At 56.6% G+C, this 12,166-nt stretch overlaps 2 protein-coding genes across 2 annotated transcripts in view; both read right to left on the minus strand.

Moving 5' to 3' along the window:
• The window catches only part of ZNF385C (zinc finger protein 385C), a 52,008-nt gene that overhangs the window by 6,030 nt on the left and 33,812 nt on the right, over positions 1–12,166 (minus strand). The window contains exons 3-4 of the mRNA XM_058560990.1: positions 2,390–2,538; positions 386–496 (exon numbers count right to left, since the gene is read on the minus strand). Coding sequence (XP_058416973.1) covers positions 386–496; positions 2,390–2,538 — 260 coding nt within the window. The remainder of the gene's footprint in view (positions 1–385; positions 497–2,389; positions 2,539–12,166) is intronic.
• Positions 2,904–11,324, minus strand: C18H17orf113 (chromosome 18 C17orf113 homolog). The gene is made up of 2 exons (XM_058560985.1): positions 6,570–11,324; positions 2,904–5,488 (listed from the first exon to the last, which is right to left on the minus strand). The coding sequence occupies exons 1-2, from the start codon at positions 7,254–7,256 to the stop codon at positions 4,004–4,006; spliced, it is 2,172 nt and encodes a 723-aa protein (XP_058416968.1). The 5' UTR covers positions 7,257–11,324; the 3' UTR covers positions 2,904–4,003.

Below are 12,166 nucleotides of genomic sequence, written 5' to 3' on the forward strand. Positions count from 1 at the left end.
AATTAAGATGCTCTCTTAATTAACTAACTCTCAGGTGCTTTAAAAACTCAGCTCCAAACCAGGAGCTGATGGGGTGGCCCCTGGGACACCAAGTGGGGAAGGGCAGTCTTCTCTCTTGCAAGAAGGATCCAGAACACAGGAGAGAGGCATAGGGGAGAGAAATGGGGTCCTAGGGGGACTAGAGAGGAAAGGGGCAGAGGAACTGGAGAGAGGAGAGAAGGGGCTGGGTAAAGGAGCAGGAGCGCCTTTTCTGCAACCAGGGACTGGAAGTCTGGACCACAGCCCCTTTGCACCCCACTCCTCCAGGAAAGACTGCAGAAGCCCAGTCTCCAGCCCTCTTCCTGCCCAGCCCCCTCCCCAGCCTGTTTCCACTGCTTCCTCTCACCGCTGAGTTGAACCTCAGGTGACAGATGTTACAGGAAATGAAGAGCTTCTTCTTCAGAGGGGAGGGGACCCCAAACGTGTGGCTGATGACAGCTTTCTGGACCGGGTCCATCTGTGAAGGGGGTGGGAGGGCACAATGACTGGGGTCGGCTCAGAAGGGGGGGCAGTACAAAATGCCAGGAACGACTGCAGATTATCAAGGAGGGTGGCGGTCAGCCTGTAGGAAGAACTTCCCCATCCTTCTGGATGTTAGACACAGAAAAAGAAACAACTTCTTCCCTGGCTGATTTTATCTGTCAGCCTGGGCTTCTGCTTGGAGGCAGGGGATGGCCAGGGGACTTCCACGATCTTGAGAAACAGAACCATGTCCTGGTGATCACCTTCCATCACTTGCTGCCCGTCTGGTCTCTGGGATTTTTTTTCTCATTCACAAGAATCACATCTATTGGGACGGAGAGTTGGGGGCAGAGAGAGGCAGGGAAGAGACAAAGAGTCCCTCTGTTGGAATTTCCTCTCTCATAACCCAGCCTTGTGCTTATCTTATGAGCTCCGCCACCGTCACAGGGCCTGAGAGGGAGAGGGAGACTGAGACCACTGCCAGGGGAGGTGGGGGGCTGGGAGGGGGCAGGCCACAGCAGGTGGAGGCCAGAGGGTTCCCTGAGTGGTAGGATCATTTCTTTGGAATATTTATTTGTGTATGTGTGTGTGTTTTTTTTCTTTTCCTTATTTTAAATAATTTTTTCCTTCTGTCAAATCAAGCCTTTACATTCCCTTTTCTCAGGGGCCTGGGTTGTTGGGCCAAAAGCAGAAGTTGTCTGGGCTTGCTTGTCAGGAAGGAACTTCCTAAACCTTCCTGAGAGAAGAGAACAGAGGCTTTGAGAGAAAAGCATGGTTTCAGAAACTTCCCTGAGAACAGAAAGAGGTTTTAACCCTCACAGCACGCAGGGCCGGGGAGACAGGCAGGGGACAGGATGTTAGAGAATGGCCTGCAGGGCCCCCAGCGATGAGGACAAGAGTGGCTTCACCCACTCTTGAGGGGCCATGAGCTGAAACAGTGAGCATGTCAGCCAGTGACAGAGGGAATCAAAGACGGGAGGATGCTCGTCAAATGTCTCAGGCTCCTTAGGACCCCTGTGCAGCCGTGGAGGGTGGGAAGGGAGGGATTCCTACCGTGAGTGAAACTGGATTTCCCACCATCCTGTCAAGATGGGGTGGGGCTCATCACTGATTACATTTGATTTTTCAAAATTTAAAAGTGGAGGGCATTCTTTATAGTTCATGTGGTGAAGTAAATTCATGCTCACTACACTTGTGGTTCACACACATACACACATGGACATACATAGACTAGTATACAGACACATAGCACCTAAGCTTACGGGCAGTTACAAATGACAGCAACATGCACAAAGATACACTCTCACATGCACGCAAATGGCACACAACCACAGACGAACTCACTATCACCCAACCCACACACAAACACACACACTCAGAGGTCAGGCACACACCAAACACACATAATCGACACAAAGACACAAAAAGCCTCTCAGACACAGAGGCACACACATTAATTACATACCCCGACACAGAGCTGCTTACAAACACATACACACTGAACACCAACACACAAATTCACATACACAAATAACACACAAAGACCTACAGAGACAAACTAAAACAGAAAGGCACACCTCAACTGCACACAGACATACACAGACCATCCATTGAAGTCCCTATGCAAAAACTCAGGTGAAACCTACAGTACAGATCCTACAGGCCTGGCAGTTGTCATTGGGGGAGGGGGTGACAACATCCTCCTTCCCTAGCCCAGAGAGCTGGGCCCAGGGGTCTGTTTTTTGGGAACACTGAGTCACTAGGGGATGTTGGAGAATGAGCTGCTGGTTAGACCCAGCGTCTGAGAGCCAGCCCCTCTGAGCCCACCTTCCCTGCCCACCCCCAAGCTTGCTGCATGCCCCCAACCGCCAGCCAGCCCAGCCCATACCGTGCTGAAGTTGGGGAAGAGACTGAGCGGGGTGGCGCCATTGAAGTGGAAGGCGAGCAAGTGCTTGAAGTCCAGCGGGGGCTGCAGAGGCCTGGCAGGCAGGGGCAGGGAGGCCAGCAGGGGGCTGGGGGCACTGGAGGCCGGGCCAGCTGCAGGAGGAAGAAGGGCAGGGTCTGAAATGGGGAGCCACAGGGCTTTCTCCCACCTCTGCAGCAGAAGGAGAGGTTGACGGGCTTCTTGGGTGTGGAGCCAGGGCACAAACCCCTGTCTCCCTCTTCACAAAGGAGCACTGGCCAAGCCCAGGGCGAGTACAGCCCACTTCTGTGCCTCTCTCTCCACTACTGGGGAGGCAGAAGCAGGGAATTCACAGTGCAGGGTTCTCGGCCCAGAAGGGTGACCCTCTGGCCCCTATAGAGGCAGCATAATGGCCCAAATGAACCCCCGAGGGGAGTCCAGCCAAGGAGGAGTCAAGGCGGGTTCCTGACACACACACACCACCATGGAGACTGCATGATGCACTGGGTTTCCTTCCACTTTATTGTAAATTAAACCCAAACCCAGGAGGTCTGGGGAAAGGCCAGCCCCCTCCTCTCTCACTAACTATCCCCCTCCAGACTCCCACACCATTCACAGTGAGGGCTGACAGAGGGGACGGGAAACCCATTGGAATCTGAAGGGCTATGTCCCCCAGCTCTGATGAGGTCCCAGCTGCTTCCCCCAGGAGGCAAAAAGCCCTCCAACATCCCAGGGTCAGGCCTGAGGCCGGTCCTCGGGTCGCCGCTACAGCACTGTGGTTTTCCAATCTTTGGTCTTAAAGGTCTGAGATGAGGGCAGGGGAGGGCTAGGCACCTGGGGAACAACCAGACTTCAAGGAAGAAAAAAACTAGAAATAGATCCAGTCCATTGGGGACTTTTTTGGACCCTGTCATTGCAAAACCTTCTAAAAGAAGTCCTTTTGGATTTGCGTGTTAACACTATGAAAGATAGGATAGATTTATTTCACATTTATAGATTTATGTCTATATACATGGTTATATACAGAAAAGCCTCAAGCAGCCTATTGGTGGGGAGGGGAGGGAAGGCACCAATACCTCCTTTGAACTGTAAGCCTGTGCACAGAGAGGGTGCTGTGCTGTGTCAAAAACAAGGATGGTGATTTGCTCTGCAGTCATATCTGAAGAGAAGACATGTTGCCAGGAGGCAGCTAAGAAACAGTCAAGGACCCATTCTCTTTTCCCTCAATCCCTCAATTCCTGAGACTCAGTCTTCCTCCCTCCAGCCAGGACCTCCCAACTTTTCTAGGGCAAAAACTTGGGCTGAGTCCAGAGAGAAAGGGTGAGCTACTCCTCACCAAACTCTGGAAAGGACAGGAGTGATATTTAGGGTGTCCCAGACCCTAGCATCTCTGCCCACTCGCCCAGGCCCCACTTGACCCAGCCCCTCCTCCACAGCCCGTGCGGCTGTTAGTACTCAGCGTGGAGCAGAGGAAGCACGGGGATGGTGGGTGGGAGGCCACAGTTGGCAGGTCAGTTTGAGCGCAGCACGGTCAGGTTCAGCTTGGCCCCGAGAGTGCCCAGCATCCCAGGCGGCTGGATCGAAGGAAGGAGGCCGCCCTCACGTGAGCCTCGACCCCAGGAGCCCCTCCCCCCACCCACTCTCTAAGAACTCCGCGGCCAGCGCAAAGTCAAACTCGTGCAGCGGGGGCCCATCCACGGCGATCTTGACCGCGGGGGCGCCCCGGCCCTCCCCGGCCCCGCCCTGGCCCCACCACAGCAGCTCCCGGCTGCGGCCGACCTTGTCCAGGAGGCCGGCGCCCGCGGGCAGCGCCAAGGCCAGGGCGGCGAGGGCGGCGAAGTCGGGGAAGAGCTCGTGCAGCTCAGAGTGCGCGCACACCAGCTTGGCGCACAGGGCCCGGGGGCCGAGCCGCCCGAGGCTGCACACCACGCGCTTGAAGAGCGCGAAGTCGCCCAGCGCCCGCTGGCGCACCACTGCGGGGGCGAAAGCGCGCAGCAGCACACGCAGCGGCCCCTCGCCGTGCGCGCCCAGCTCCGCGGGGGCCTGCGGGTAGCGGCGGGGGTCGAAGATCGCCGCGAAGGCGGCCACGACGTCCAGCGAGGGTCCGGGGTAGGAGTCCCGCAGCCCCCGCCGCATGGAGTCCAGGAAGGCCCCCCGCAGCCGCTCCAAGCACCGGACCGCAGCCTCAGAGTAGCCGACCAGCTCCACGCCGCGGTAGGTACAGCGCCCACCGCCCGAGTCGGGGCTGGAGGACGCCAATTCCCGCAGGAAGCCTTGGAGGCGCGCCCCACCCGAGCCACGCTGCGCTTGGAGGGAGACTGCAGCTGCCATCACCAGGGGCTGCAGCAAGGCCAAGTCCGGCTCCTCCGACTGCAGGACAAGGGCGAGCTTCTGCACGGAGGGCAGAGCGTCCAGCAACAGGTGAGTGAAGGCCACAAAGGTGAACTGGCGCAGGGCAAGGGCCAGTGCCCTAGCTGTAGGCGAGACGGGGGCAGAGGCCTCCAGTGCGGACACCAGGCAAGGCCAAGCCTCAGCCACTGCTTCCACGACAGGCAGCAGGGAGGCCCAGGGCACTGGCCGCGGTCCTGCCAGGTCAATTGCTGCAAGGTCCAGTGCTGTCCGGAGCTCAGGGACCATGTGGGAACTGGGGCCACCGTGGAGGCGGAACAGGGCATCCAGGACACTTTCATATTCACCGAGGTAGGCAGGGGGCTGGGGATCTGTCCGGCTGGGGAGGCAGTGTAGCTCAGTGAGCAACGGGCAGGCAGCCTGGAGCTGCGGGCCCACACTCCCCAGGCGGTCACTGGGGAGGCTTGAGCTGAGCCAGGCCAGCTTGGGTGCAGACACGCCAAAGGCCTGCAGGATGTCCAGGAGTTGGCCAGCGGTGGGCTCGCCCTCCTGTAGCTCCACACTGCCCAGGAAGGTGGTGGCAGGCTGGCCATCACAGGGGGACACTGAAGAGGCAAACAAGGCCAGACTGTGGGACTCAGGCCAGTCCCTGGTCTCGTCCAACACCAGCCCCACATACGGGGATGCCTTCAGGCGCTGGCAGGCCTCTGTGTGCAAGACACTGGCAATGGCCACCTGGGACAGTCAGGGAGAGAAAGGGAGGGAGGACAGAGTTAGGACAGAGTTAGGCTTGTCCTGAGAAGGGGAGGCAGGCAGTACGGGGCGATAGAAAGAGCGCAGGCCTTGAGATCAGACAGACTTAGGGACTAATCCTAGCTTTGCTATTTATTGGCTGTGTGACCTTGGGCACGTCATTTCACTTCTCTGAGCCTTAGTTTCCTCAGCCCTAAAATCAGGCTAATACCTGCCCCAATCTCCTCAAAAAGTTGTTGTGAATTATAAAATTTGTGCTTATAAATGTAAAAATGCTTTATGAACCATAAAGATTCTACAGCATTGTGTGTGTGTGTGTGTTTTTACAGCATTGCCCCAGTCTGCCTTATTCCTGGGTGTCTATCTCCACTCTGCTGCTCAGGGATTAACTGAGCAGTTACACAGGGCCCCAGCTGGGTGCTCTGTCTGTCTGTCTGTCATCTCTGTAGGATGAGATCCACCTCCCCCACCCCACACAAGCCGTCAGGACTCACCCAGCTAGTACCTAGGACAGAGCTGCAACTTGCATGCCCCCAGGGGCCATGTCAGGGATCCTGAGCTTGCGGGGGCCAGGGATAAGCCAAAGGGAATGGAGAAGCCCATGCCCTGCTCTCCAGCTCCACCACTTCATGCCCTGAGAGCATCCGGACCCAGCTATTCAGTAGAAGTCACAAATCCACGTTTTTATACGTGATCTCTCAGTATTTTTAACTTGGAAACTAATTGAAGTTTTTCAAAAACACTGTGAAAACCAACAAAACACATCTGTAGGCCAATCAAGCCCCCAGGCTACCAGTTTGCAACCTCTGGCCTAGGTCGTGCAGGGAGTGCCCCTCTGCCCCTGAGGACAGGGCCTGGCCTGGCCTCTTTGCTGTTGTGCCCCCAGCGGCTGGCCCAGGGCCTGGCGTATAGTACGACGCCCTGGGTAAAGTTCTGATGCATGAAGATATGAATGAAGTGTGCTCTGGCTACTGCCCGGGGGCCTGGCATGCTGGCGCTGTGCCCAGACAGCTCCATGTCCTCCTTCCTCACGCCCTCCCCCATACCTCTGGCTGCCACCCACCTGCATGTCCTTCACCCTCCTGGGGCTATAGTAATCGCCATGCTCCGTGCCCAGCAGCGCCTGGCACAGGTTGAACCTCTGCAGCTCGAGCAGGGCCGAGCAGCGGTCGTCAGGCATGTCCTCCTTGGCCATGCAGTACACCGTGGTCAGCACAGCCACTTTGGCTGGGTCCACCTCCACCTTGACGCCCCTGGAGGTGAGGGTGGTCGCCAGGCCTGGGTAGGCCCCTGCTCCCTCAGCCTGGCCCTCAAAAGTGGGCTGGCCCCGGTTGATGGCCAGAGCCTGGCGGTGGGCCCCCGAGGTCACATGGCGCAGCAGGGCGTGGCGCTGGAAGTTGTCGGTGCCCACGGTGAAGGCATTCTCAGCTTTGCCGTGCTTGTTCCGCACCAGGGCCTGGCGGCACTCGAGGCAAAACATCAGCTTCCGCTCGTAGTCAAAGTCCAGCCAGGTAAACTCCTCTTTCCAGTGCTCGTTGAAGTAACGCTTGCACTTCTTGTTGGAGTTGGAAGCCTCTCCAGCTGGTTTCTTCCCTGGGGGCACCATTCCTGCTCGAGGGGCAGGGCACCCCCAGCCCCCACCCAAATGCTCTTGTCCCCCAGCCTCCCTCACACACAGAGGCACCTTCCTTGACAAGGGGAGTCGGCAGGGAGGCAAGAGGGAGCAGCCTGCCAGGCTAATGGGGACCATCCATCTAACTTAGCCAGGAAAGTTTATTCCTGCTCCACCGGCAGGAGACTGGAGATGAAAGAGACAAGGAAGAGGTGTTAGGGGGTCCATGGTGGGTTCATGCTGCCCACAGAGCACTCCCCAGCTGAGGGGTGGACTGGACCCAATGGGGAAGGGCTATTGGGAGTGGGTGGGGTCATGCAAAGGGCCACAGAGTATTATGCAAAGTGGGGAGGTATGTGGGCCCCAGCCCCTCTGCAGGTCTTCCTCCATCCAGGACAAGGCATGGATTGCTGTGACTGCTGAAGCATGTCAGAACTCAGAACTGGAAAGACTGGCACTGTCTATGCAACCACATTTTATAGGCGGGGGAATGGATTCCTGGAGACAGACAGTGGTTCTCAGGGCTCATGAATAATTCGTGGTTGACCCAAGACTTAAATATTCAGACCTCCTGACTCCTTTCCCAAAAGATAACTGGTTCCTCCAGTCCACAGTCATTGACTCCATCAGGAGGAAGTGAGCACAAAGCTGAGCTCCCAGAGTGACAGGACCGAGGAATGGGATTTGTTTTCTCTGGAGCTCCCTTCCCTAAACACACACATGGGCACACTCACCCGCCGACAGTGTGGTTCTGGGAAGGGTAGCCCAGAGGTGGGGGCTGGGCCCCAGAATGAAGGCAGCTAGCTGGTTGCCTCTCCCTCCTTCCCTCTGCCACCAGCCCAGGCACGAGGCCAGGATGAGAAGTTTAGGACCAGAAGGCCATGTCAAGCTGACGGCCAAAACCTGCTAACTCTGTCTCCTAATTCTCTCGAACCTGTCCCCTGCTCTCCGTGCCTGCGGATAACAACAGGGTAACTACCATTTATGGAGTGTGAACTGAGTCAGGCGCCGTGCTAAGTACTCTGCAGTGACTCCATGGGGAGACCAAGATTACTCTCGCAACAACTCTCTGCAGGTAGTCTTAGCCTCATTTTGGAGAGGACACTGAGGCTCGGGGAATTTTAGTGACTTGCCCAGGGTTTCATAAGAAGTAAGCAGCTGAGGCAGAATTAGAACCCAAGTCCTCCCGACCCCACAGGCCACGCTGAGACCCTGGTCTGCACCATCTCACATGGATTACACAGCTGCCTTCGCCTCTGCAGTCACTCCCCCAAATTCATCCCTCGCGTAGGAGCCAGAGAGCAAGGCCACACACAGATCCAACTATGACACTCCCTTGCTTCCAGCTCTTCAGTGTGTCCCGTTGCCTAAGTCTACACACCTCACCATGAGCCAGCGAGCCCTCTAAGCCTCTGGACCCCTCCAGAGCCTCCTGCCACTCCTGTCTGCCTGCCACCTCCACAGGCTTACCATCCCTCACATTGCTGTTACTTTTGCTCCTGCCTTCATCCTCTGGGCCAGGAATTCCCTCTCCCTCCTCTTTCCCTGGTAATTCCCATTCATTCTTGGAGAGCAGCTCACGCATCCTCTCTGCCACCCTGATCCCCCCAACCTGGACTGGTACCTGTCCTCTAGTCTCCCTTGATTCCCCGTGCCTGTGTCCCTGTGATACAGTGTGGTGAACTCAGGGATTCTCTATGTATCTCTGCACTTGGTTCCTTGGATCCTGCACTTGGCCAAGATCGCATTTGTTCATTTTTGTATCTAAGTCCCTGTACAGGGCCTTTGGAGAGGCATGCAGGTGCTTCTCCAAAGAAGCTGGTTGCTTAAAAGAATGAAAGGATTTATTTGGGCTATATGAAAGAGCTTCCTGCTTCTGAGGCTGTTGGTTAGATGATTCTAAACTCTGAGAAAGCAGTGACTGTCTTGTCCACCTGACGTGGCACCCTGCGTGGAACCTGGCACCTAGTGGGTAGGTAAAGTAGGGGCAGATGAGTAGACTCCCAGGGCAGCCCATTCAGTGCAAGGAAAGGCACTCTGTGTTGCCAGATGCAGGTGAAACTCATTGGTCCTCTTCCCCTGGACTCAGAGTGGCATTTGGAACACACACGCCAAATGCCTCCAGTGGCATTCAGCACGCCCTCCTTGGAACACACTTCTCTCCTGCCTTCCAAGACCCCACATCATCCCTGGTTTTCCTTCCCCTCATCAGCCTCTCCTCTGTTGTCATCTCCTTCTCCTCTTCCCAAACTCAAACTGTTCAAAGGTTCAGAACCATCTCTGCTGGCCACTCTGAAATATACAACCCAGCCTGGGCCACACCTCTCCATCCAACTGACTTCCTGGCTTGTCTAAACAGAACTCTCCTTGACCTGTCCCTATAAAATATGTTCCTCTCCTGGTTGACCCCAGCTCAGGAAATGGTCTATCCTCCCACTCAGGTACCCAGGCCAGAAACCTGCCCCTCCAACCCTGCTCTCTCCCACATCCAGGACCCGGTCCATCCACATGGCCTGTCGATTCCGCTCCCACAATCTACCTATACCTTATCTCTTCTCTCTACGCCGCTGCCACCATCCTCGTCCAGGCCTTCATCTTGCTTGGACTATGGCAGTCACTTCCTGACGGCACTCCGGGTTTCCACTCTTACCCCTCCCTTAGCCATTTGGACCCCCAGCAGCCAGGGGGCATGTTAAAACATACTGCTTAAAACCCTTCCATGACTGCCCACTGCTCTGAGGCCAGCACCAAAATCCCTTTCAAGGTCAGCCAAATGCCCAGGCATTGCTGACCTCTCTGGTGGCCACTTGTGCCTCCCTCCTCCTCCAGCTATACCAGCCTTCTTTCAGTTCCTCCAGAGTGCCAAGTTCCCATCCCCAGGGCCTTTGCAAATGCTTTGCTTTCTTCCATAATGTTCCCACCCTTCCTCCCAACACTTTACCTATTCCACTTCCCCTCTGGTTCTATTGCTTGGCTGGTTTGTGCTCTCTCTCTCTCTCACACACACACACACACACACACAAATTCCCTGAGGGCAGGAAAGGTAACCAACTTGTTCATGTCTGAACCTCAGAGAAGGGAACAGTACCTGGCACTCATCAAGTGCTCCACAAAATTCGGGGAGTGAATGGGTAAGGAAGCACGAGCCCTCAGGCAGAGACAGCGATGGATGGGCCCTTGGGCACTGACTGGGAGGCTTCATTAGCTGCCTTTGACATCCTTTCCTCCCAAGATCCCATGATTCTGTGACCTTGTCCAGCTCACCACCCAAAGGATCTTAGAATGGGGAGGAGGTGCAAGGCCGAGGTGATACCCTTCTGGAAGTTTGTCAGATCATTTTCACGTCCCTAGAAGCTGGCTATCCTGCTCCATTCTGCAGAGGGATAAAATGACTATGAGACCTAAGATGATTTTGATAAAAGAACAAAAGAGTAGGTAAGGAAGATGCATGGGAAGATGGAGATTCTGAAACTGCACTGTCCGATACGGTAGCCATTAGCAACATGTGGCTTTTTACATTCATCAGAATTAAATACAAATTTTAAAATTCAGTTCCTCAGTCGCACTAGCCACATTTCAAGTTCCCAATAGCCAGCCACACGTGGCTAGTAGCTATTGTACTGGACAGCCCAGATAGAGAACATTTACATCATCCCAGAAAGTTCTATTGGACAGTGCGGCTCTAAAAAACCGGGCAAAAGCCATTGACATTCCCAACTTCAACCTGAAGGAACCAGACAGGTGGGGCAGCGTGTAAATAAAATGGGACTATGTGACCAAGACTGACCAGGAGGGTGTTCCTGTGGCAAACCCAGGTCCCTCACACCTCTCCACACCCTAGCCAGTTGGATGGCAGCCGGCACAACTTGAGGGGCCCCTGGGGCGGTTGTGTGTTGGTCTGCCACCCCCACTCCACCCTGCACGTAAGCCTCAAACACGGTGTTTATTTGGCCCCAGGATGGTGGTCCCCAGCCTCCTCCCCAGGCTCCTTCGGGTCCCTTCCTTTGGGGACCCCACTAGAGGAGTCCACGCTCCCGGCAGAGTAAGGGGGGCGCCCCCTCCCCTAGTAGCCCGGGTAAGGTCGGGGCTCCCTGCGCACCAGCCCCATCCTCCCAGGGCCGGGACGCGGAGGGCTGGGGAACTTCCTCTGGGGGGCGCGTGGTGGAGGAGCCCTCCGAGGGGACCCGCAAAGGCACCGGGCCTCCGCCCGCCCGCGCCGGCTCGCCCGCAGGGCTCCCAGCCCCGTCGCCCGCCCCCTGCCCGGAAGCTCCGGGAGGGGGCGCCCCGCCGGGCCCGGGCACCCCGCCCCGCCCGCACACACTCACGGAGACACGGGAGCCACCATCTTGCGCGGTGGACGCTCTGGCCGCGGTCTCCTTGGGCTCCGCTGAGCGACAGCAGCCACTAGCGGTAACGGGGGCGAAGAGGCGCCAGCAGCCGGCGCGGGCCGGGGTCGCGGTCAGGGCGGCGGCGCCCCCGGGGCTCACCTGGCCGCGCCCACCTGCCGGGGCTCCGGGCCGGCGCGCGCTGAGCCCGGCGTCGCCCTCGGCCTCCCGTGCTGCAGCAGGAGCGACGGAGGTTAGACCGCAGGAAGGACGTTCCACGAGGGCGGGAGGGACAGGAGTCATTAATCCATCACCTGTAGCCGTCGGTCCCTAAAGGAGCTCACAGGTGAGAGCTGACAAGTGAGAGACAAACGTAGAGCGCTATGGAGGCCACACTCTGGCAAGTGCTGGGAGAGTTATGCACAGAATGCTTTGGCATCACAGAGGAGCAGGTGTAAGCTGCAGGTCGCTTGGAGAGTCAATTAGGTTTCACAGCAGGATAAGTGAAATTCACTAGGGGAAGAGCATTCTAGGGACTAGCAGAGCATCGGGAAGTTGAAAGTTCAGTGCTGGTTCACAAAGGTCAAGGTAGAGTGCAGGTATGGATGGAAGAAGCATCCAGGAGGCTCTGCAGTGGGTGCTGGGAATTTTGACCCTCCAGGGACCTCAGGAGGGGTTTGATCTGGGAGCTCAATGTTTTAATCTAATGAGTTATTTGTAATG

This window comes from Diceros bicornis, chromosome 18 (genome assembly GCF_020826845.1).
Source record: "Diceros bicornis minor isolate mBicDic1 chromosome 18, mDicBic1.mat.cur, whole genome shotgun sequence".
NCBI classification, from domain to species: domain Eukaryota; kingdom Metazoa; phylum Chordata; class Mammalia; order Perissodactyla; family Rhinocerotidae; genus Diceros; species Diceros bicornis.